This window comes from Pygocentrus nattereri, chromosome 9, assembly GCF_015220715.1.
Source record: "Pygocentrus nattereri isolate fPygNat1 chromosome 9, fPygNat1.pri, whole genome shotgun sequence".
In the NCBI taxonomy this organism is placed as follows: Eukaryota; Metazoa; Chordata; class Actinopteri; order Characiformes; family Serrasalmidae; genus Pygocentrus; species Pygocentrus nattereri.
In genome coordinates, this window is record NC_051219.1 from 36,305,414 (window position 1) to 36,331,732 (window position 26,319).

General features: G+C 39.0%; 2 protein-coding genes across 2 annotated transcripts in view; one reads left to right on the forward strand and one right to left on the reverse strand.

Moving 5' to 3' along the window:
- Nucleotides 1-10,405, forward strand: part of ca6 (carbonic anhydrase VI) — a 12,665-nt gene extending 2,260 nt beyond the window's left edge. The window contains exons 2-10 of the mRNA XM_017709407.2: nt 2,191-2,373; nt 3,796-3,944; nt 4,337-4,432; nt 7,642-7,708; nt 8,080-8,237; nt 8,328-8,454; nt 8,547-8,630; nt 8,791-8,817; nt 9,148-10,405. Of these exons, the coding sequence (XP_017564896.1) occupies nt 2,191-2,373; nt 3,796-3,944; nt 4,337-4,432; nt 7,642-7,708; nt 8,080-8,237; nt 8,328-8,454; nt 8,547-8,630; nt 8,791-8,817; nt 9,148-9,761 (1,505 nt within the window). The 3' untranslated portion in view covers nt 9,762-10,405. The remainder of the gene's footprint in view (nt 1-2,190; nt 2,374-3,795; nt 3,945-4,336; nt 4,433-7,641; nt 7,709-8,079; nt 8,238-8,327; nt 8,455-8,546; nt 8,631-8,790; nt 8,818-9,147) is intronic.
- A 2,701-nt stretch (nt 10,406-13,106) lies between these two features.
- On the reverse strand, nt 13,107-24,676 carry LOC108432612 (solute carrier family 2, facilitated glucose transporter member 5-like). Its single transcript, XM_017706573.2, has 12 exons — nt 24,538-24,676; nt 24,200-24,298; nt 22,690-22,847; nt 21,617-21,741; nt 21,251-21,403; nt 20,789-20,914; nt 18,127-18,314; nt 15,866-15,976; nt 15,663-15,764; nt 15,297-15,372; nt 14,950-15,077; nt 13,107-13,887 (listed from the first exon to the last, which is right to left on the reverse strand). The coding sequence occupies exons 1-12, from the start codon at nt 24,580-24,582 to the stop codon at nt 13,663-13,665; spliced, it is 1,536 nt and encodes a 511-aa protein (XP_017562062.1). The 5' UTR covers nt 24,583-24,676; the 3' UTR covers nt 13,107-13,662.
- Nucleotides 24,677-26,319: the final 1,643 nt, after the last annotated feature.

Sequence of the window (26,319 nt, forward strand, 5' to 3'; positions counted from 1 at the left end):
ACTTGTTAGACTAGATTCCTAGACCCCTATACCAGCCTTTTATTTCCACAATTACCACAACACCATATTTATTTATTGTTTATGTGGAAATCATATCGGATGTGGGCACATAGTAAACATTAGCCATGACATTAATGTCAATGGCCATATAGCCTATTTTTAGTCATATATCTAGTGAGTGTGCCAGATAACTGAATCGGGCAGTTCTCAACCACAAGCCAGACACTGGTTTCAAACATCTGGGTGTTATCAAGAGGCTGATAGTCTGGAGCTTCTTTTCCACACAGTGCAGTCCAGAGCCGGTGCTGTGGCCTTTTACTCTCATTGGCCAAAGTGTCCCTTGTTTTCCAGGAAGAAAAACCTACCTTGCGTATCGCCTTCCATGTCAACAATCCCATGACGAAATGTTTTTGTTTTCAGCTTTATAAGCTCTGAAGTCCTTGAATATATGCTGACCAGCCCCTTTATCATGTACACACTGTATCTACACTCATTGTCCATTTTGTCAGGTCCACTTCCCAAAGTTTGACAATTACACACTGTAGTCCGTCTGTTTCCCCTTCCCTGTTCATTAGTGATCAAGACCCCCACAGGACCACCACAGAGCAGGTATTATTTAGGTGGTGGATCATTCTCAGCCCTGCAGTGACAGTCACATGGTGGTGGCATGTTAGTGCGTGTTGTGCTGGAGTGAGTGGATCAGATAGCTGAACACCTTTTTTTAAACACCTCAATGTCACTGCTGGACTGAGATAGTCCACCAACCAACATTATCCAAGCAACAGTGACCTGTGACCACTGATGAAGGACTACAGGATGACTAACGCAAACGTATTGTCTCTGACATTACATCTACAAGGCAGGCCAACAAAGTAGGTGTGTCTAATAGAGTGGACAGTGAGTGGACACAGTGTCAAATAATACTTGCTCTCTTGGGGTCCTATTGGCATCCTGAACCACTGAAGAACAGGGTAAAGGAGTGCTAACAAAGTATGCAGATATACAGATGGATAAAGTGTGTAACTGTAGAACTGCAACCCTATATGTTAAATAACTGGACCTAATAAAATGCATAAAAAGTGCAGATACTTAATGAAGAGTGGCCAGTTCGTGTATAGCCGTCAGTGGTGGACACAAATCATGTACAGTGAAAAGTACAAAAATATTTGCCTTAAACTGTATTTAAGTATCGAAAGTAAAAGTACAAAAAAATTAATTGGCTCTGATGTCCCATTATTGTTTTTGTAACAAGACTCTTGCTTCATTAACTCATTTTAGGTGAAAATACTCTAGTGTTACTCTTGGTAAACCAACCTTTAATAGAATGTCATTAATTAGTCTGTCATTGATGTCTATTAAAATGATTTGCTCATAAGCATAAACTAGCCAGAACGAATCTACTATAAAATTAAATAGTTTGTATAAATTCAGAAGACGCATCAGTCACGACTGCATATGTGTACATATGTCTATACTGTGGTCTATTCACACAAAGTTAGGTTAGGCCATCATTTATGTTGGAATAGACACTCCCAAAAGCTGCGCTGACGTTGAACTGTGTGCTTGCACTGGGTCGGTATGACCAACAGGTCAAAACAAGCTCAAAACAAAGTGCATGGTGTGCCCTAATTGGTGCTCTTTCTTCAGGCCTCTATCGTTTTGATATGTTACATGACATTTGACATTTTATGCACACATAGGCCAAAAGGAACGGCAGATTTCTCATAATGTCGTGCAGTAAAAAGTAAGATATTTGAATTTGAAATGTAGTGGAGTGAAAGTAAAAAGTCGCCCAAAATGGAAATACTTAAGTAAAGTACAAATACACAAAACTACTAAAGTACAGTAACAAATTACATTTACTTAGTTACTGTCAACCACTGATAACTGTTGTAACAAAAACGTATCCTGGTCATAATAAATGTTGGCCTATTGGTGGACAGAATCACAGTGCATCTATTTGTAAGCTGAGAGACAACACTGCAGCTTTAAATGCAGAGTCCGCAGCTCCTAACAGCAAGACACAACAGTTTTGCCATGTAACTGTGAACAAACAGTAGTAATGCATCTGGAATGTGATAAAAGATAAATTGGAGTGATGGATGGGTTGTGGCGGCTGGCTGTCACAGTGGTGGCCTTTTCTTGCATGTCCATGCCCTGGCATGTGTGACCTTTTTCTTTTTTCCATAGAGGGGGATTTGGACCAGATGCACTGGGCTGAACAGTACCCGTCCTGTGGAGGGGAAAAACAGTCCCCCATTGACATCCAGCGGCGTACAGTCCGCTTCAACCCACACCTGCTGCAGCTTGAGCTCACTGGATATGGAGAACAGAAGAAAGGCAACTTCCTCATGTCCAACAACGGCCACTCAGGTAAAGAGTTCAGCTCACTCTGGCCACTTGAGCTCGCTAAAGATGGGTTCTGGTTCTCTTCATGGCTTTTAGTGGTTCAAATGTAAAGCAAATGCACTATAATTTGTTAACTCTTGAGTTTGCTGGGGCCAGACGCTGGTGGCGACCCCACTTTCTTCAATTACATCAGCTGATTCATTTGAGCTGAAGGTCAAATTCAACTTTGAGTAAACAGATGTAAGATTACATTGTAAGTAATGGTGATCAGTTCCCGGTCAAGCCACAAATTTAAGCCCACAGTTTCGAGGAACACTGTAGCCCACTGTTAAAGTAAGCTAAGCATATGGCACCATTTTTATGTGAATCATGGAACTGGACTACAACTGGTGGTGAGTTGTAACTTACACATGAATGCCAGTAGAGCCGAGATGGACATAAATGGTCAGTTATCATACTGCCACCTCAAGTGGCTCCAGCACTTTCAGGGCTTTGAGTGTTCTGCTTGTAGTGCATGTCAGGCGACTCAGGCTCAGCCAAACCATTCGACAATGCCAAGTCAAGTCAAGAGTCAAGTCAAGAGTTCACTCCACTGTGTACTTGTACTGTCATTCCATCTATGTACAAGTACACCGTGGAGTGAAATTACGTTCCTCCAGGAAAAAGGTGCAAGAAGGAACAAAAAGGACAAAGTGTGAATGTGCAGACATCACGTTTCTGGACATGAGGTAATGAGAATAAGGTGCATAGATATTAAACATGCTGTGATCTGTGAGTCACGCAGTCAGATAGCAAACATAAACACAGCAGTTCCTGAGGTAGTAAAACTTGAGTAAACAGTGTAAACACAGTGTTAGCAGCAATGTTCCAGTGCAAGTAGAGCATCTAAAGAGGTATGTGTGTGTGTGTGTGTGTGTGTGTGTGTGTGTGTGTGAGTGAGTGAGTGAGTGTAGAGTTTGCATGTGAGGGGGGCTTTCACATCAATGCAAACATGCTAGTATGAATATTTGCGTTGTTTTGTTTACATTTTTCCCACTTTTACTACTTTTATTTGAAGGACAACAATGATGTTAATAGGAATCATTCTGAATCTTCATGTCTACAGTTGAGAGAGTTTCTTGACCTTGTTTCATGTATTCCATTTGTTCTATTCTACTACTAAAGAGCATACTAGACAATGTGGGTGATATGTTGTTGCTGGAATTTCCAAATGGCTGAAATCGTGTTTAGATCCACTCTTCCAAGCATGTTGAAATAAAAGGAAATACATGGAGTAAGTCACAGCAAGCTATATTCTTAATGTTTTTACTTTTTATACATTTCATTTTTTACAGTCTTACTCATGCAATTTCATGACTGCCTCTCTTCTAGAAAACCTCTCCCAGTGCTTCAGATATAAGATCTCTGATTTACTCTGACTTGCTTCTCTCTTTTTCGTCTCAACAGTCCAAATCAACCTCCCTCCCACTATGAAGATAACAAACGGGCTGCCAGACCAATACACTGCTGTTCAAATGCACCTGCACTGGGGTGGATATGACCTTGAGGCCAGTGGAGCTGAACATACTCTGGATGGCATCCGTTACATGGCAGAAGTGAGACATTTTCCTCTTTTTCTTACCTTTCTTATGTTTGTGTGTGTGTGTGTTTGTTTGTGTGTGTATGAGTGAGTGATGGTAGGAATGCTTGTTTTATTTTTATTTTTATTTTATTTACTACATGTAAATGTTCGTCAGATACTGTGCACTTTGAGCTCCTGCAACGAAAACCAAATTTGTAAGCATACCTGGCCAATAAAGCTTCTGATTCTGATTCTGATTCTGACCAGTGACTTCCGTTAACAGTTTCTTCTAGGTTGTCTGTTTCTGTTGTGGTGAGTGTTATACACTGTAGTCACATCGTCATGAGGAATCACTCAGACTAGAACCTTCTACAGCAGTTTTAGCTCATGCTAAACTATAACTGTGCTCTGTTGTATGTTTCACAGCTCCACGTGGTCCACTACAACTCCGACAACTACAAGAGCTTTGAGGAGGCTGTAGATAAACCAGATGGGCTGGCAGTTCTGGCCTTTTTCTATGAGGTGTGAGCCAAATTTAGTACCTTTAATTATGTCAAATGCATGCCAGTTATATGCAGCTGTAATTGCTTCCTTCTTTGCGTTCATTTATACCTGAAATAAAAATAAAATAAAACTAAATCCATTTGGCTACAATACTGCCACCTTGTGGAATAAGGGGTAAAACAGCTTTCACAGCACAAACATGCACTTGAAAACAGTCAACAGCTGCCAGCAAGATGATTTAAATCAATACAATTTTATTAAAATAATATAAAAATGAAAGTTCAATCTGTAAGCTTATACAGTTGTTATCGCTAGTTATTGTCTTTAGACAAAGCTGCGCAGATATCTCCATCCCTAAAGCACTATGTGAGCTAAATGGGGCCATTGATCCAGCCATTGCGTGTTGACCTGCTAGCTTCAGACCCAGAGGAGTAAATGCAGGTCGTCCACATTGGTGCCTGTCTGTTGTGGGTCACTGCTTTCGCTGCACTGCCACAGGCGTTCTCTTCAGCTCAAGTATGTAGTCCATCTGCAGCTCGTAGCATCCGCTATTGCTTTAGAAACAGCCAACCTTTGGATTGATTTGAGTCCTTAAAGCTTAGCATGATGTTTAAAAAAATAAAGTATTTTTATAAGGAGTGTCATGATATCTAAATTAATAGAATTTTTTCATGTTTGATACTAGGCCTGTCATGATCATGAGATTTTAACTGATGATTGATTGTCACATAAATAATTAGGATTAACGATTTAATTGTATTTTCTTGTTTATTGAATGCAACTTGCAGTTCAAGCTTGAAGTGGCCAAATTTGACTAATCTGACACGGCTGTGCACCATTCCAAACGTCACAACGCTAAAGTCTACAGAATAAAGTATAGGGTCAAGCAAAGTAACACAAGAGTGAAAATGTAAGCAAAAAAAAAAAACACTTACATACATGTTAGAATTACCTACATACACAATATTTCCAAAAATATTCTCTCGTCTGCCTTCACATGCATATGAAATTGAGTGACATCCCATTATTAATCCATAGGGTTTAATATGATGTTGGCCCACCCTTTGCAGCTATAACAGCTTCAACTCTTCTGGGAAGGCTTTCCACAAGGGTTAGGAGTGTGTTTATGGGAATTTTTGACCATTCTTCCAGAAGCACATTTGTGAGGTCAGACACTGATGTTGGACGAGAAGGCCTGGCTCACAGTCTCCACTCTAATTCATCCCAAAGGTGTGCTATTGGGTTGAAGTCAGGACTCCGTGCAGGCCATTCCAGTTCTTCCACACCAAACTCACTCATCCATGTCTTTATGGACCTTGCTTTGTGCACTGGTGCGTGGTCATGTTGAAACAGGAAGGGGCCATTCCCAGACTGTTCCCACAAAGTTGGGAGCATGAAATTATCCAAAATCTCTTGGTCTGCTGAAGCATTAAGAGTTCCTTTCACTGGAACTAAGGGGCCGAGCCCAACTCCTGAAAAACAACCCCACACCATAAACTATACACTTGGCACAATACAGTCAGACAAGTACCGTTCACCTGGCAACCGCCCAGGACTCGTCCATCAGATAGCCAGATGGAGAAGCGTGATTTGTACCTCTAGAGAACACGTCTCCACTGTTCTAGAGTCCAGTGGCAGTGCTTTACACCACTGCATTCAACACTTTGCATTGTGCTTGGTGATGTAAGGTTTGGATGCAGCTGCTCAGCCATGGAAACCCATTCCATGAAGCTTTCTACGCTGTTCTTGAGCTAATCTGAAGGCCACATGAAGTTTGGAGGTCTGTAGTGATTGACTCTGCAGAAAGTTGGCAACCTCTGTGCGCTATGCGCCTCAGCATCCGCTGACCTCATGCTGTCATTTTACGTGGCCTAGCATTTCATGGCTGAGTTGCTGTCGTTCCCAGTCACTTCCACTTTGTTATAATACCACTGACAGTTGACTGTGGAATATTTCTTAGCGAGGAAATTTCATGACTGGACTTGTTGCACAGGTGGCATCCGATCACTGTACCCCGCTGGAATTCACTGAGCTCCTGAGAGTGACCCATTCTTTCACTAATGTTTGTAGAAGCAGTCTGCAGGCCTAGGTGCTTGTTTTATACCCATTTGGCCATGGACGTAATTGGAACACTTGAATTCAATGATTTGGATGGGTGAGTGAATACCTTTGGCAATATAGTGTGGCTAACAAATACACTAACATTACTCAGTGCTGACCTCTAAACATGTTATAAGTTGGAACTTTTTTGTTTTCAAAAGCCCCATGATGTCTCAATGTATGAAATCTAAAGAAAGTCTAGACTGTGGAAAATTCTTGCAGTCCTAAATAATTGTGATCATGTCAAATAATTGTGATTAAATGATTGTATAAGAATTGTAACTGTCAATCAAATACACTTATATACTTTGACGTTATTTATAACATTCTGAGACCAATTGGGATGGTTTATACTACTCTACTAAAAGCACTCAACAATGCTCCAAAAAGACAATTACAAACTTTCAAACCTTTACACTTTGTATATATTGAAATGTATTGTAGGCTTCTACAAAGATGACTTGTTCTCTTGTTTTGGACAGTTGGATACACATGTATAACACATCTAATATTTATTATCCTAGCAAGAGCAGGATGTTTAGGTGATGCTGGGCTACTGCGCTCATAAATTTTTAACACTACAGAGATCATGTTTCTACATAATCCAGGTGCATGTAGACCCATTACACACATGAAAAATATCAGGTATCATCATCAGCCCACAATTAGTGCATCCCTTACATTATTTATGATATCAAACATTCTGAGACCAATTGGAATGGTTTCCACTACTCTACTAAAAGCACTCAACAATCCTCCAAAAAGACAATTACAAACTTTCAAACCTTTACACTTTGTATATATTGAAATGTATTGTAGGCTTCTACAAAGATGACTTGTTCTCTTGTTTTGGACAGTTGGATACACATGTATAACACATCTAATATTTATTATCCTAGCAAGAGCAGGATGTTTAGATGATGCTGGGTTACTGCGCTCATTCATTTATAACACTACAGAGATCATGTTTCTACATAATCCAGGTGCATGTAGACCCATTACACACATGAAAAATATCAGGTATCATCATCAGCCCACAATTAGTACATCCCTAAAAATTACAGATTTAATTCAATGCCTCTTGAGTTCTTGGACATATTTTGATGTGTGATTTTGCTTCTATCTAGGACGGGCATTTTGAGAACACATACTACACCGAGTTCATCAACAACCTGGCAAAGGTCAAATATGCAGGTAATAGGAAGGTCTGCTATAGATCAGGGCTGCCCAAAGTGCAAAATTGGTCTGTAAGGATATTTGAGACATAGTAGGTTTTTTCATTCTCCTGTAAAGTTACCATTTTGGAAATATAAGGTTATCTTCCAACAACAGCAATATATATATATATATATATATATATATTACAAATATATATATACACACACATATATATATATATATATATATATATATATATATATATATATATATATATATATATATATATATATATATACATATATATACATACATACATACAATAAGACCCATGCCATAGATATTTCATTTCAATATTTTCATGAGCACCTTCAGTCCTAACCATCTTCCTCTGTAACTCTTTTCAGGGCAGTCCATGAATATTTCTTCTCTAAATGTGCGCTCCATGCTCCCTGAGAACCTTGCCAATTTCTACAGATATGAGGGCTCTCTCACGACCCCTCCATGTTTTGAGAGCATTCTGTGGACAGTGTTTGATACTCCCATCATTCTCTCCCACAACCAGGTACATCATCTCTCCTTGACTCAGAGCCATCTTCTTAATCTTTTCAGGAGACATTTTGTCAGATTAAAAGCCATTGACTGAAATCCACAGATTAGGAAGCTGGAGAGCACCATCATGGACCTTGAGAATAAGACTCTGTGGAATGACTACCGCATGGCACAGCCTCTGAACCAACGAGTGGTGGAGTCCTCCTTCATCCCTCGCCTGGGCAGAGGCAGTAAGTACACCGTTTCACATTTCAGCTGATCATTTTAAAACAGCCGTAAAATTCTTGTATCTAGCTATACATCTTAATTCCCCTTCTCTCAGCATTTTGTAGGCAAGAAGAGATCGAGGCGAAGCTTTCCAATATCGAAACAATGATCACGTCTCTTGGCAAACATATATACTCAGGTATCTCTCACAGTACTCATGCTATCACTCTTTGAGGAAATAAATGATCTTACAGTTGCTATCCTGGCAGAACTTCCCTGATTTTCTTAACTGGTGATGAAATGCTTAGTCATTTTACAGAGGTGACAATTAACCTTTCGTTATCTCACTTGCTGTTCAGGTGGTGACTCCAAGCATAGAGGCAAGGGTGAGAACAAATTATATATTCACTTATTTACAACGGGTCATTAATAATGTTTTCAATGGTCAAAAGACCTCCACAGATTTCTTTTAAAATGATGCAAATAATTTATAAACTCTTTTACCAGTTTGGTGATAGAAATTTTGAAAAAAATGGTGGAAGTTCCCTTCAGCTAATGTTAAAGTTTTATGTTTAGGTTCTATAGTTAAACGGTTTCCTAGAACCATACACCACAAGTCAAGTACCATTTAGACCATTTACCATTTTTAACAGATAAAATATAGTGACAGCAGTAATGCTGTTCAGATATAATATGTTTTACTCTTGTCATTTCAGATCATGCCATATACCCACTGGTGCTAAACTTTCCTGAGAACAGGCTGGGCAGTTATGTAGTGGTCAACGTGGCTCACACTATGAGCCTCAACTCCTTCACAGCCTGCATGAATTTGCAGATGCGCCCCCGTTCTGTGCACACGGTGCTGTCCTACTCCAGCTCAGGCCATGACAACGAGCTCATGATCACCATGGGCCATGAGATTGGCCTCTGGATTGGAAATGAGTTTGTTAGCTTACCTCATACCTTCCACTCCCACAGCTGGGCACACTACTGCGTGACCTGGGCCTCTCACACTGGAGGAGCGGAGCTGTGGGTGAACGGCATTGTAGGAACTGAACAGTATCTGCGGGCAGGGTACACTATCATGGCTGGTGGTGTCCTCATCCTGGGGAAGGACCAGGATGGCTACCTGGGCATCTCAGACTCGGATGCATTCGTAGGCCACATGACGGATGTGAATGTGTGGGATTATGTTCTGTCTGCCGATGACATCCAAGACCAGATGAGCTGCGAGGACAATGTGGGAAAAGGCAATGTGCTGAGCTGGGGCATCACTCGCATGAGCTTGTATGGAGGGGTTCTGCTGGAGAATGAACACAAGTGCTACTGAGTCATTGGAATACAGATTCGGCTAGGGGTGCACAATATATAGGCAGCTGGTATGTTATTGGCCATTAAATGGGAAAATCTGATTATTTTGATTGAAACTACATGTGATTATTACAACTGATAACTTTAACAGCTCTGTTTGTATTTGCGCACACACTGATGCACATATAGTCACTTTTAATTCTTTTAAAGCTCAACGAAATGGATAGCACAGTGGATAACACCACAGGCCAACACATGGTAGATCAAAGATTCATGACATGAATGAATTCATTAACTGTGTTATGGTCATTACACTCCATATATGGGCTATAATGTGAACTTGACCAATGATCCATTGTTAGAATAAACATCTGCCACAATGTCAATTATTGTTTATTGTTATTGGCCTGGATATTCCATATCAGTGCATCCATAGATTCAGGTCTCTGTCCTGTTCTGAATGTGCTGTGGTCTCATTGATCTGATCCTCTCTGAACCACTGATTGAAGTGGTTCTTGGAGTATGATTTTATTCAGTTTTTTACTTCATTTGTACTTAATTTGTCTTTATTTGTCTCTCTTTTCTTGCATATCATACCTGTGTTTTGTATCCAATAAGCAGATCATATCTACATGAAATCAATAAACTTCATTATGTATTTCATTGTGCTTAAAATGTCTCTGTCATATGTTACATCATAGTAAGAGTGTTATATGATTCAGATTAGGATGGGAATTTTTAGGCACCTCACAATTTGATTCGATTACGATTCAGAGGCTGCGATACGATATCAAGCGATTATCGATGCATCTTTTTTTCTATATGATTTCTTTTTTTTCACTGTGTGACAGCTTGGAACTTTTAAAGCATAGCATCTATAATGATCCATAATGAATTTACTTCCAATATATTTTAATAATAAATCAAATGGAAGTGATGTGGCAAGCCAACTGGAAGACTCTCGTTCACTGCTCTTGTTTGGAGCACATGAGACACTGGCTGCCACTCATCTGTGATAAAATGCACAGTTGCAGTGGAATAAGATCCTGTGGCAGTAGGTGTCCATGCAGCAGATGGTACAGCTATTCTACCCGTTTACTTCAGTGATTATAACTTCCATAGTGTGCAACATTGCACAAAAGCCCTGGTTCTCAATGACTGAGAACGGATGCAAATCTGTGGCAATGAAAGTTACGATAGAGTTTGTAATTCGCTTCATCCTTTTTGATTTGGGTGGAAGTTTTGACATCACTTGATCGATGGCCCTCTGGTTGGCAGCAACTACAACCAGGTGGAAAATATATAAATAATAAATAGTGATTTTATGGATGTTAGTGTGTTTAACCATTTTCAAACCTCTCCTCGAGGAAGCCCAATATTACATGTAGTTAAAAAGCAACTCCTGGTTTGACCGATCAGTGCTTCATTAAATTGTGCTCATGTTGTGCTCAAGTCTCTGTGGCGGCTGTGAAGGTGTCAAGGAAAAATATAGAGTTTGTAGTTCGCTTTGTCCTTTTCGATTTGGGCGGAAGTTTTGACATCGCTTGATTGATGGCCCTCGCGTTGGCAGCAACTACAACCAGGTGGAAAATGGGTGGAAATATGTAATATGCTCCACAGAAGCCAAAGTGCTTCCATGCCCTAGCTCAAGGGTCGGCAACCTGTGGCTCTTTTACTTGCTGGTCGTGGCTCCACATCAGAGTTACATTTATAGGTAAAAATAAAATAATCCTCGTTTGCAGTAAAATAAAGCTCTGCTGGTTGTTCTAACACAGTTTAAACAATAAATGGTCTTAAACGCTGGAATTAATATAGCCTATAACTGCTAGTTCACCTAGCTAGTAGCTAACAAAAAGGCAAAGCGAAAGATTTAAGACAAACATCCATAATTTTGAGATGAATGGACTTTTTTGCATTTACTATAATCACTCCAGCTGGTTTTCTGATACATCTGCAATGAGAAACTGTGAAACACTAAAAAAACACAAAGCTAAAGTCAGTTTCTTGTTCTCCAGCGTCTTGTTCGAATTGTCCTGTTCCACCTTAATCATGCAGCAGGTACATTCTAAAGGTACATTTAAGGTGGAACGGGACAATTCAAATGAGAAGTGACTTCAGCCTCATAAAAAGTAGGACATTGAAAGACATTTTACAAGAAACTGTTCTACTTTTGGGAAAAGGTTTCAGCTGTTGATGAAAGAAAAGCAGCTAGAGCTGAGCTAAAACTTAAAGTAGAGCAAAGTAAGTCTGCGTTTTTGTTTGTATTATATTTTTAGCCTGTACTACTACATTAGCACGTATTGAGACATGTGTACAGCCAACATTGTAAAATGGACTTAAAATACTGTGGCTCTCAAGGTGGTTTGTTTTTTGTTGAAATAACAAAATGACTTTTATAACCATTTGGGTTGCGACCCCTGCATTAGCTTTTAATGCAGTGTGCTGCCATAGACTGTCTGGATGCTGTACTTCCACATTTTGCAAAGTTCTGCCTTTTGCATTCCGTTAGCATTACGCTGCCCATTAAAATGTAGAAAATCGATTTTTGACATTTGTGTATCGATTCAAAATCGTCTGCATCCGAATCACGATGCATCTAAGAAACGATTTTCTCCCCCAACCCTACTTCAGATACAGTGAAAATTTCATCTACCAGCATTCAGTAAAGTTCATTGGCATCTTTAATAGTCTAAATACAGAAACATACTGTACATACTGAATGTTCAGCAGATTTGAAGTGAACTTTATAAATATAAAAATAGCATCTAGAAGCAATTCATTAGGATATTAACAATAATACCTGTTTCTAAAATGAACTTATTCATTCGAAGACATTGAGTGTACCTTATAAACAGTACCTTTGCTTTAGTGCTAATCTGATATACAGTACTGTGTGACCCAAGATACATTTTCAAAAAATCTATTTATTTGTGCAGTGTGTTTATTTGCTGAGAAAAGTGTTCATATTTGAATAAACAAAATGTATAGAATATTAATTAAAAATTATATATTATATATATATATATATATATATTATATATATAATAATATATATAATATATATATAAATTATATATAAATTATATATCAATTATATATATATATATATATATATATATATATATATATATATATATATATATATATATATATATATATATATATATTGTTTAACCTTTTTCAAGCCTCTCCTCGAGGAAGCCCAGTATTATAGTATTATATGTAGTTAATAAGCAACTCCTGGTTTGACCAATCAGGGCTTCATTAAATTGAGCTCATGATGTAACTGATAATATTAACGTCTCTGTGGCGGCTGTGAAGGTGTCAAGGAAAAATATGGACCCAAGAAATTCTTGTAGCTTTTTATTGTTTTGATGTTTATTTGAATTATGAATATGACTTTATTCTAATGTATATTGTGATAAACTCACTGCTGAGGTAAATTGTTAAAAAAATTGCTTAGATGCCTAAAACTTACAGTACAGTACTGTAGCTGCTCCACATGCAAACATAAGGCTACATAAATGCTTGTATAATTACTATTTACATATGAAATGCTAGAAGATAGCACTTGTACTATAATTACACTGGCTATTCGCCCTCAACCCTCAGATTAACGAACGGTGTCAAACATATAATTAAGCTTCAGCTAACGGACTCCATATTGTGCAAGAAGCAGACCAGCTTGTTATATGTTCTGGTGCCTTACAGAGTTTGAAGGCAGTCTGACCTTCTGGGCTAGCCTGCTATAGCGAGAAAAACAGACATAGTCTTAAGTGGCAGTGAATTGGTAAGACACAAAGTATGTTTTAACACAAAATTCCTTTCCAAGAAACCAGAAAACGCTTCTGAATTTCAGACTTGCATTGAAGGTCTGACATAAAGAAACACTTAGTCCTCGACGGTGAGCCAGTCTGCTTTCAGAAGGCAGTAATTACATCCTGCTTGTCGTCTCTCACTTCTGGCTCTTTCATCTTCTGCTCCTCAGCCTCCACCACAATCTCCACCTTGTTCCTCGCAGCGAACAGCTTGCTGATCTCCAGGAAGGTGGTGTTCTTGGTTTCTGGGATGACCACCCAGATGTAGATGAATGTGGCGAGGCAGATGAAAGCGAAGATGATGAAACTGTAGGCTCCCAGTCCTTTCTGAAGAAACACACACATGGAAACCATGAGCAGTGCAACCTTTCTCATTAGCTCAGTCAGGTTGACTTTGATGAGGCCCTGCGGGTCCATCCAGCACAGAAAATCTCATACCATAAAAAGGTTCTCGAAAGTAATTAGAGATCCCTCAAACTTTCAACTGCTCATGTGTTTATCCTTTAACCTTTTAAATTTGCCAGGGATAACAAAAGGTCTCATTTGGTATGTATTAGTTCTCTCTCCTCGCTCAGTGAAACATGGAAAAAAATCTGTCGAAAGTGCAGATGATAAAATTTGACTCTTGGTGTTCCTGACATTAAAAAAAGGGCAGAAACACAAACTGAAATCTGTCAGTACAGTAAATCAGTACATGCAAATCAAAAGTAAATGAACTTTTATCATGTAACGGTGTAATAATTAAGTAATTACACAAATATCTTAACATAGTACAGCAATAGAAGTGGTACCTTTATACTTCTAAGGCTTAAGAATCATCAGCTCTTCTTAGAGTTCATCATATTTTAAAGGGCGCTGTGCTCTTTTAAAGGACCTATAGCCTACTTTTATCAATGATTTCATCCTTTTCCCTTATGGCTTTTTAAACTTTTTTGAAACATGTTGTTGGCATTTAATTTGATATGTTTGATATTATTTTCAATGAAACATTGAAATTGAATTATAGTATAAATGATTCACATATAATTGCATTTTGTTTTTATTTTTTATTGGGGGGAATGGGGTTGTACACACACACACACACACACACACACACACACACACACACACGCACACAGATATATATATATATATATATATATATATACATACATACATATATAAACAGTCCGGGCTGGAAAACCGTGAAGGGGCACGGCTAAACTGCTGTAGGCAGGTAAATGTAAATACATTGATTTTTGTGTCACCACACAAGCAAGGAATTCACAACAGCCTGCTTTTGCAGCTTAGTTTCCATACAGCGACTACATGGACTGAATGGTATGATTCAAACATTAACACTGGGCTGTTTCATAGCACTTGGATTGTTAATAACAGCTGAACACTGACCTCTAAGAAGGGGAAGACCAGGCCCACAATAAAGTTTGAGAGCCAGTGGACAGAGCCTGCCACCATGAAGGCTGCTGGCCTGGACGACTGGCGGAATATCTCATTGGTAACCACAGTGGGAATGGGACCTGTAGGAGGCAGCAGCAGAGACCTTTCATCAGTTTTCACTCCATTTTCAGCACAGTTTATCACCACACACTCCTCTGAGGACGAAGCGGGCTGTGAATTTATGAGCCAAAGCTTTTACAGTCAGGTTTATAAAACACTTTCATGCAGGTTCCTTCTTAAGTAGCTCTTAAAATCTCTGAATTAAAACTGGAGTTGGATGATGGCAGATGTACACTTACTCGGGCCTATGGCGTGTCCAATGACATAAATGATGATGCAGGCAATGCTGACATAGGGCATCCATTGCAGAGTGTCCTGTGGACAGGCCAGCAGATTGTTACTGTTGGGGTAAATTTGTCACGTTTATGATCCTCCCCCTCACACACGCTGAGTAGGAAGAGAGTTGCCAGTGCAGCATGATCTCTGTTCCAGAGTCCAAATCTACTGGTTCTGTTTTAACTCTGCCACTGTCTATTTACGACATCAATAACAGCGCGCTATCAGATGATATTTTATTACCAGTGCAGGCCTGCAGCCACATAAAAGGTAATTGATTTTGAGCTTCCATAAAAAAGCTATCTAGACCTTGGTGGTGAGTTCTGTACCTGCAGGCTGAGCGCTACAGTGAGGATCACGCAGGCGGCACAGCAAATCCCGAACCCAATCAGCAGCAGCAGCTTTCTGCCTGAGGTCTCCACTATGAACACCTGTGAAACAGCGCAAATGCACACTTTCGCTCATCCTTAACAGATGCTATCTTCAAACGTCAGAACAATCTTGAGTTACTTGAGGCAATTAGAACACTCACTGCAGCTAAAGTCATGAGGACGTTCACAGAGCCGGTTCCCACAGTCACATACTGAACGTCATTGTCCTTCACTCCTGCTGAAGAAAAGATGCTATCCGCGTAGTAATAGATCTGAGGATAGGAGCAACAAACTATTTCAGTATAGATACAAATTAAAAGGACAATTTAAAGAAAAATCAAATATTACACAATTCCCATCATTCATGTTTGATTCTGTTAAAGTCACAGAATGCTATGTAAAAAGCTAACAAGATTAAACTCTACCAAGTATCACTGTAACTTCTATTGCTACACTGTAAGTGCTTTGTGTGATTGCATGTAGTTCCAATTGCTTTCATTGGGAGAGATGGATTTCGCTTCCTGCTCTTGCAGTTTTGTGCCATCTGTGTGGTTTTCTGTTCCCTCAAAAGTATCTATTTCTCTGTAAAACGCAAGGAACATCAGTGACAGTGATAGCTTGTTTTTGCTAGTAGTAAGTAGTGCTGTTTTGACTTTCTTTCTTGAAGCTGACTGACAGTCACAGCCCTGCTGGAGCTTAGCATCAGGGAGGCTGCAGCCAGAGGCAAAATTCAAACAAAGAAACAGAGTGTCACTGATGTGAATCGCCAGGATATAGCACCCCCAAAGTCCTAGAAAGCACACTCTTCTCATGTGTCCACTGTACAAAAGACTCATTTCAGCTAATACAAGGTTGTTTTCACTCTAGTACAGGGGTCTTTAATTAAAATTCAATAAGGTCCAGTTAGAGAAAATATCCTCAAGCAAAGCACATCATAATTTCTACCTTGTATCATGATTTAGTGCCATATACTGTTTGCTGAAGTAGCTTAGCAGGTGTATTAATGTCTTATGCTGTGAATTACAACTGAATATCAAATCAAATAAAGTAAAATTCATATTTCAAGAACATTTATTGTCAGTTTTGTCTTTTTAGACCACATCTTGTAACTTCCATCTGACTCACTTTCTTCTCCAACTGCTGTTTTTCACCTTGTCACTCGTCTCAGTGCTTATTGTAATGCACAGATCTGATTGGCTGAGTAGCATCACGTGTGATATTTACAGTGAATGCGATTGGTCTGTGCGTCTCCCAGGCCGCTAAAGGCTAGAAAAGTCACACCAATTAAAATAGGACCACCCCGTCTGAATTAAATAATTATCCATAGTTTATTGGTTATAGGTTCAGGTCCACATAGGACAGCATCTGGGTCTGGACTCGGACCGCGGTCAGCCTGTTAGTGACCTCTGCTCTAGTCACTAGAGTGCCAATAGCTCCCCCTTGTGGACAATCTTGTTGAAAGTGAGTGAGTGAGTTACAGGCCAGGCCCATGAGATGCTTCGCATCTAAGACACACAGTGTGAACCCACAAGAAAAAAATAGTCATTGAAGTGCACCTCACTTTTTTCTGCTTTCACAAAAAATCTGTTTGACCCCCTCTAAGTTGTCATATTTGTACCGTAAACAGGTAATCTTAGGTAATCTCATATACACTTGCCAAAAGCCAATGTGAAACAGAAATCAGGACGCATTTTTCGTTGTTTATGTGACACGTTACCAAATGAAACAGGACATGGGCTGTGCCTGAAACTGAAGGCAGTGCTCTAGATGCCTTGCTGCCTGTATTATCTCATATGTCAGTGCTTTAGAAGGCAGCGTTTGTTGCATATGGTTCTATATAGAAGATTTTTGGAACTGGTTCTATATAGACCAAAACAGGGTTCTTCTATTGTTACAATGTTAAGCATGTAACAGCAGAAGAGCCGTTTCTGGCGCTATATAGAGCCATTTTTAATGGATTATATTTAATATGACCAACAATGTGAAGTAACAAGGTAAAGAAAAGGTGCATGTCGATTTCAGGTTGACTTTCAGTGGTTTCTGATACTATGTCACATACTATTGTCAATGTACACATCACATAGCTAGAGATCACAGTAACAGGCGTCATGAAGTCTGATTCGACTGATATGACGTTTATATAAACATATATAATGTTAGAAATCACTGATTATAAATAGTGATAGCAAATAGATAATTATAATTTCAGTCTAAGCTTCGATTAGTTGTCAGCCACATTTGCTTAGTAGCTCCAGTGAAGTCAAAAATGCTATGGCTGATTGAATACGTGGAAACCTGGGTAAATCAGATTTCTCAATGATCTTTTCCTTTAAAACTGCTATAATCAGGCCAAATTAGTACATGCTAGTATCAGAGCATGTGAAAGATGTTCAGGAAAGATCAGGAGCATTAACAGGCTTACGGCATTAACTCCGGACAGTTGCTGGCCCATGTTCATGATGATGATGGACACCAGCTGCCAGCGCAAGGAGCGGAGGGTGAAGAGGGTAAACACAGAAAGCTGGCCCTCGGCCTGCTCCGACTGCTCCTCCAGCCGCATCTCCTGTAGCTCCTCGTCCACATCTTGCCAGCCTCGCAGACGTTGCAGTGCTTAAACACAGCAAGGTCAACTGTCAGTTGTCAGAATTGATTTCTTTTCTGTACAGAGTTTTTCAGATTTTTAAACCTCCCCTATGGAGAAAATCATGCATGGGAAGAAGAATTAGGTGTGAAATGACAATGATGTTTGGGATCATACTTGCTCTGTTAATGCTGGACACTATTTAATTGTCAGATTGTACTATTCTAAAGTAAAACTACATGAATTATGCCAGATATTTCACCTTTGTGTGACACATTTCACTCAACTGAGGCCGCTTTCTCACATTGCTGTGCACTTTGTCTCAAGCTCCACACGTTTTGGATGAGAATCTTCCCAGCTTTTTCAGACATGCTTGAAGAACAGCTGGAGCCAGATTCAATGCTTATTAGTTTTGGAGCATCTGGAACTCTGATTTAGCTCAGCTCAACAGTAACTCATCTCCTATGGCTTAATCATTGTCAGGAAACATACTCTTACTTACTCTGAAAAGTTGTAGAATAAGAATGCCTTCAATAAGATAGTGGTTTGCAGAGCTAACATACAGCATATGGTACATCTAGAGATGTGATACATATCTAAAAAGATTGTGGGGTTATGGTTTGGAATGTGTTTTCCTTGTATTTTGGTGTTTGTTTTTCTCCCATGTTCTGCATTCTCTTATTGCTTTGTTTTAAATGTTCATGTGTTATGTTGACTTTTTTTCCAATGTTTAAAATGGAAGTTTGGAAAAAGGAAACATTGGATCTCTTTACAATGGGAATTCGACAAGATGCTTCCTAATAAAAGTATTTAAATCAAAAGCAGTGATTTTGTGAATTCTGTCAAATGAGTGACAGGAACTGTTGAAACTCCAATAAAATCTTAAAGAGGACTTGGTATCAAATTCTGGGCATCACGTTTAAGGCATCAGTATTGCTGATACCCAGTCCTAGCCACTGATCTAGAGGCTGTGGTGTTGGCTTAATATTATTAAGGTGTGATTAAGCTATGACTAGCCTAGGTATTCCTTGTGTATTAAACAGGCAATCTCCCTTTATATATATATATATATATATATATATATATATATATATATATATATATATATATATATATACATATATATATATACAAGATTTTGTTCCAACAACAATATATATTGTATTTAACTGTAGTTTGCTTCTCTTTGACTGTTGTTCATGAAAGCATCACTTTCCTGAATGCAGCTTTCTAAAATAACATTTAAAGAGACATTAATAGGATTTTATTGGACAAGCAATATCCAAAACAGCTCCTACACTTTAAAAAAGTTGCTTAAAAGTTACTTTACATGGTTTAAATGTGTTTGTTGGCTCAACATGAATGACATATTTTGCACCAACATAATTCCTATTTATGTAAATACATAAATAACATGATTTAAAATGAATACAACACATTTCATTTGTGTGGCATCGATGTACACATTTGAACCATGTCATTTTAAAGCAACCTTTAAGCACCTTTTTCTTCAGTATAGTTACCTCAGGGTGAGAGCCGCTTTCTGATGAAGGGAGAACACTGAAAGCAGCTCAGTAGAACACCACACAAATGTTTTTGCACTGAGGGCATGTAATGAGCCATGAAGGAGAAGAAGGAGATGGCGTGTTTGGACACATCTGTTAACAAACAATGCATTCCTGCTGAAGTGGACGTTTAGGTGTTTGCACATGCTAGTCAACTCTATTTAGTTCATTCACTACCGTTTTCATTTGTCTGTACAAGAACATGGCATGAAAGTCATGTTCAGGTAGTCACACCTGCTGTTACATCACAGTACCTACCAGGTGCTTGTCTCAACCTATGACTCCTGTCTGATTTATTCAAATATTCACACATTTCTTTGGCTTTTAGGGGCTTATAAGTTGTTCTTATTATTGTTAGTTATTCCTGATTTCATTATTTGTATATGTGTATGTAAATGTAAACAGTCTTAATTCCTATGATTTTAGGCTTATTATTTAGGTATTAACCTTAAACCACCAAAAGTCAGAGACCACCCTTGAGTCAGAAAAATAGCTGGAAAAATATATTTATGAGAAAAGTGTTGGATGTGTTGCAACCAACTTTAGAGACTAAACTTTATGAATGTGGATTTTTTACACAGTAAAGGCTGAACATTTTAAGGCTTTTGTGTGATTTTTCTGTTAAATATATGTTTATATTTTCCCCCTGCCCTGAAGAATTTAATAATTTGTACCTAATGATTCCAGTTTTCACAAGTAAATGAAGAGGGATCTCTGACTTTAGCACAGTAATGTATGTTATGTGGTTATGAGAGACAGTTACATGGTTATGAGTGACAAACTGAGGTGTGAGTTAGAGTTTAGGGGTTGAAGCTAGTCATAGCCTCACTAGTCACTCTTTTTGCGACTGCAGTCTGTTATAAAGCTCCAGCTGTTTTGGCAGTCATGGTACCAAATGAGAGTATTTGACATTATTTGACATAAAAAAGTAGAAGTACCTTTCCTGGCATTCTTCTCATCACCTTTCTGGATGAGCATATAGCGGGGGCTCTCAGGGAAGAAGGGCAAAATAAACAGTTCCAGGACTGCAGGAATGCCAGTGAGAGCCAGCATGATGGGCCAGCCTGCAGAGGGGACAACACAGCATATTTAACAGTAGACAATAATGGGCCAGACAGTAATGAAATCACACATCAGGGCTTTATATTGTCTAAGCGACGCATATGAACTTTATTACTCAGAAAACGTGTCTGGTGTAAACAATTAAATTACATAAAAATCTGTCAGGTTTTCACAATTTTACCTAATTTCATTTATCAGACAAATGTCATTGTTCATAATGTCCTTAGGTTCATGTGTGAAACTGCTCCAGACACACTGTCTGAGAATGACTGCAAGCAGTGACTCAATAAGATTCCATACCATGACCTCCTTACATTTATTAAAGTCTCATGCTTTACCTTCTGCATTTCCCAAGATGCTCCGGATGCCAAACACCTGGGCAACAAGGATGCCAACAGTGATGAAAAGCTGAGGCACAATTCCGACGGCTCCTCTCAGATTCTTAGGGGCCAGCTCTCCCAGATACATCGGCACCACGTTGGACGAAAGGCCTAGAATCAGAATCGGTATCTTTCATTCGCTGAGTACAACATGTAAGACAATTTTCTTGATGTAGGTGTCAACATTAATGGCAATGAAAATATATAATAAAATGATTTACAAGTAACATGAAAGATGAATGCACATTTTACAGATTACGATGCAGCAAGAATGAAAAGGAGAAGCAAAAACTGCATTTAAGCAGTGAGTGGAGATCGACTAACCAGCGCAGATGCCCACCAGAAAGCGAGCAACAATAATAATCTCAAACGAGCCCACCACCTCACTGATTCCCATCATTATAGCAGGGACAATGGAGAAGATGTTGTTGAACAGGAGGGTGCCTTTCCTGTGAACAGATATAACGTCTCATACGTCACAGAAGTCCATCAATCAAGTAAGGCATAGACTGGCAAACTTGCAGAAGACATTATTGTTGTATGTTAGGAGAGACTTTGGCAAAAGAGTCACATTTTATCTGTATTTGAGGCCTTGACTAAAAAGTATAAACATCATGTAACTAAATCTAAGATGTGCTTCTGTGATTCTGGGGTCCTGGGACCATAGACAGGAATGGAGCCTCCTGGATGCAGAAGACTCTGGGCTCCTGAGGGCTCCTGAATGGTGCGACCATCTGATATCTTGGCAAGTGAAATCATCTTAAATCTAGTTGATGTATCTAATATATATCTCATTGTTGTAATACTATTATTAACTTCTTTCTAGACCTTTGCTTGACTGAGTAATTTATGAAATTACTTCACTGTTTTGGTAGATATGTTTGCCTGTTTTAAGGAATAATGCTGGAAACAAATAAGCCCATAATATATGAGATAATTTGGTACATAGTACTGCAGAAGTAATAAGTAGAGAGATTACATCTTCATAATTCATAATCTTAAAAAAAATTTAAGAGATGTATTTGTAATGGATCACCTATTTTAAATAATTACCTCCAAGTAGGACCCCCCTCCCCAAGAGAGGCTCTCCATTACGTAGATTATCCTATATTCGTATGAGTCTGTCTTCACGTGGTTTTGTCATTATCTAACAACATGAAATAACCTAATATAAGCATGATTTCCAGGTGGGTCTACATTAACTTGACAATGAATTGGCTCATCGGGGCCCAAGGTGGCTATCTTAGAGCAAAGACCTTTCCTGGGTGATAACTACACATACAATATATACGTGTGTGTGTGTGTATATATATATATATATATATATATAGTGTTACCAGTTCAAAGACACAAACTTAGTCACTATAGCGGCAATATACATTGTGAGATTCAGTTACCTTCCAAAGTTGTTCACCAATGGTGCCACCATGAGAGAGCCAAAGAAGCCGCCCATTGGATACATGGACACAGTGAGGGACCACAGCAGTGTGAGGACATTGTCGGTAACTGTGGCATTACGGCTCTCGTACACACTGGTATAGAATTTCTGCATGTCCTGCAAAGAAGAAGTCAACCAACTTCAGCCCATAACAAAGAAAAATATAGCATGAAACTTAGTTGCCTGAGTTTTTGCACTCTTTTTTTATCTCGGCAGGGGGTTGCCAACAGTGCCAACAGTGTCCTAGTTAATCAGTGTTGTGTAGGAAAATATTTGATTTGATTATGTCTGTTAAAAATCTCTGATTTCCATTTGAATTGCCACAAGAGGACCTGCAAAAGGGGTTCAAAGCTGTTTTATATAGGGAGGCACAGTGACAATGAAATCATGCTGCTATCAGCAGATATTTGCTTAAAAAATCAACATGTTTATATGTGACCAAAATTATAAACCAGTATTTGATAAGGTATAAATGGCACTCTAGGAGAGCAGAATGTTTTGGAGATGCTGAGCTGCAGCGTTATTTTTTTACTGCATTTATAATCCTAATTATCCACAATACTAATCCAAGTGGATCCTTTATTATTTTCTACATTTTATGAATGTATGTAACATGGATTGTGGAGGCGGATGCATGTGCTGAGATAAGTGACTTTTATTGAGGGCAAATCCAGGGTCGTGGTCATGACAGTCCAGGTTCATATAACCAACATGGAGAGATCGCAGGACAGACATGACAAAATAAACACAGACTGAAGAACAAGACAGAGTCTGCAATAACAAAACATTCAAAACACATACATCAAACATGTCAAACACAGACCAACAAAACAAAGGGCAAAGCACAGGGCTTAAATACAACACAGGGATGACGAGGGACAGGTGGAAACAATCAGGGGTGGAGTCACTAAACAAGGGGGCTGGACTGAAAACCAAAACAAAGAAAACACGTGGGCTAAACCAAAACACAATACGAACACATGGACAGGACTGGGAGGGGCCAATCATGACAATGTATCTGCATCGCTGTCGAAAAATATGTACATGAAAAATATTGGTAACGGCCCCACTTTCCCATATTGGTGCATCCCTACTGGCAAAATCATCCAAATTTCAAGACCAGTTTTAAGGCATTTTGTCACATATCTGATTCATATATCCTGAGAAAACACCAGAAATATTTGTCTTAAATAGTCTACATGTTCTGAAAACTAAGTTAAGAAGAAACTACCAAAAATTAAAACTGTTGCTGCCTATAACATCTTCTGAGGCTAAACATAAAAGACTGACTGTTTTACATTTCTTTACCTAGCCTCAACAGCCCTTTAAGAGAAGTGAATAAATATTGAATAAACCCTAGAAGACCGTAAAACGAAAACCCAGGAGATCTGAAAGATATTATAGCAATGTGTTCTATGAGAACAAGTGAAAAATAATGTGATACGTAAAGCGCTGCTGAGAGACAGTACCGGGGCTGGAGAGTTGACCACAGCCACGTTGTAGCCATACTGAAAAGACGACCCAAAAGCAGAGATCAGGGTAGCCAAGGCCAACACCAGTGTTAGTCTCTGCAAGAGAAGTATGTGTTTACAAAAGCAAGCAGTCAAACAAATGACACAACTCTGACAAATCCAAATAGCTTTACAATGGAAAAATGTTCTAAAGAACAACAGTTCATAAATGCCCAGTGCGTCAGTCGCCGTGGGTCTAAACAGTTTCTCCAACATTAATAAAGCAATCTTCTTTAGTTTAAATCTGAGTTCCAGAGGATGAATGGACCCCAAATAAAAAGTAACCAGAAACTCACCCCTTTTCTTTCTCCTTGTTTTTCCACAAAGATGTCTTTCTCCATGTTTTCAGCTGTAACTAATCGCTGCTGTGAACACCTGGGCAAAACAAGACGGGTCGTAGTTTCCTATGAATGCACTTTGGACATTGGAGTCAATGCTTGGCCCAACAGCCTTTTATAAATACATGGTGCATGCTGTGATAAAGTTACAGCCATGCACCCAACAGGTGAAAACTATGCACTTGATCATGAAATTGTATCAGCCTTGGGGAGGTTTATAAGAGCAATATGAGGCTTATAAATAATAGCACTAGTCCCAAGGATTACATAATTAGGACTATAAAAGTTATTTCAAAGAAGAGACCATTGTTTCCGAATACACATGAGATAGATAAATGGGAAAGATTAAGAGGCGTCTCCAGTTGATAACTGCATCACTGCCCATTTGTTATTGCCTGGTGAAAACAGGGTCGGACATCTTTGCCAAGAGCACAGTAAGGGTAGGAGATGACAGCATGACTGGGTTTTTCTCTACTGACCATGGAATTGGACCCACAGGGCCTTATGGTCACTTCTCTAGCACTACGACACATCATGGTTGGTTGTCCCAAGGCCTGGCTGATATGAAAATTTTGTCAATGATACTGATATTGACTTTAAGGGGCAAAAAAATTTGGTTGCCACTAATACTGGCTATAATTAATATTATAATATTAATAGTATAAGTTGTTCTGACTCCACACGGCCCGTCTCATCTCCAGCCTTTTTATTTTATTATTCGGTTTTAAAACATTAAGTTACAAAAAGGTACAGATAGTTAAGTCAAGTGGGTTTTACTGCCATACAAGTACACAGCGGAGCGAAATTATGTTCCTCCGGACCAACATGGAGCAAGATGGAACAAAATAAGACAGTACAGAACAAGTGAAACGTGCAGACGTAAGTGTGCAAACATTAAACTAGAAGCAATACAGTAAATGCAAGAGACTTTAGACACGGTCACCACACATTCTTTGGAAATCAACAACCATCTCCTTAGTTTTGTCCACATTCAGAGACAGGTTGTTGGTTCTGCAACAGACTGTTAGCTGCTGCACCTCCTCTCTGCATGCTGACTCATCGTTCTTGCAAATCAGACCCACCATAGTCCCACAATCCCACATAGAAACTTTTACATTGTTTGTACTTTGCTAAATAAGAAATGTACCTGCACAGAGCCTTTACTTCTAACACTGTAGTAGTACAGCATACACAGTAGATATGAAGCATACACAGTAGATATAAACCCAGCAACTTTAATGCAATATCAGAACCTTACTGGTGGGATTTTAACTGATAATAAATCTGTGGGTTCCTTCATATCGGCCCATTTTAAAAGACAACCAGTATATCAGTCTGCAGTCTGGAAATACTCATTTAGAAATGTAGAAATATCTCCTCTCCATTTTATCAGGTCTGCTTAACATGAGTTACTTTCATACTTTATAGGAGTGCTATGTAGGTTCTAAAATCACAGACCATCTGTTTCTCTGCATACTTTGTTAGAAGTTCTCTGTTCTTATTGAAGTTCAGCGCAACACATGCTAACATGCCACCACCACATCAGTATCACTGCATTGCTGAGAATGATCCACCACCCAAATAATATCTGCTTTGTGGTGGTCTATTGGGGGTCCTGACAATTGAAGAACAGGGTAAAAGTGGGCTCCCAACTATGCAGAAAAACAGGTGGTCTAGGTTTTTAATGCAGAAGATATACATGGTTTTTTTATTCTAAATATTACTCTTCTGAAATATAAG

What these genes read in the sequence shown, in the direction of transcription:
- LOC108432612 (XM_017706573.2), bottom strand. Translation starts at nt 24,582, where the DNA reads ATGGAGAAAGACATCTTTGTGGAAAAACAAGGAGAAAGAAAAGGG. An exon ending in CATCTTGGGAAATGCAGAAG is followed by an intron (nt 20,915 to 21,250) that starts GTAAAGCATGAG and finishes TCCCCTCTGCAG; the next exon opens with GCTGGCCCATCATGCTGGCT. An exon ending in TGGACACGCCATAGGCCCGA is followed by an intron (nt 15,078 to 15,296) that starts GTAAGTGTACAT and finishes TGCCTCCTACAG; the next exon opens with GTCCCATTCCCACTGTGGTT.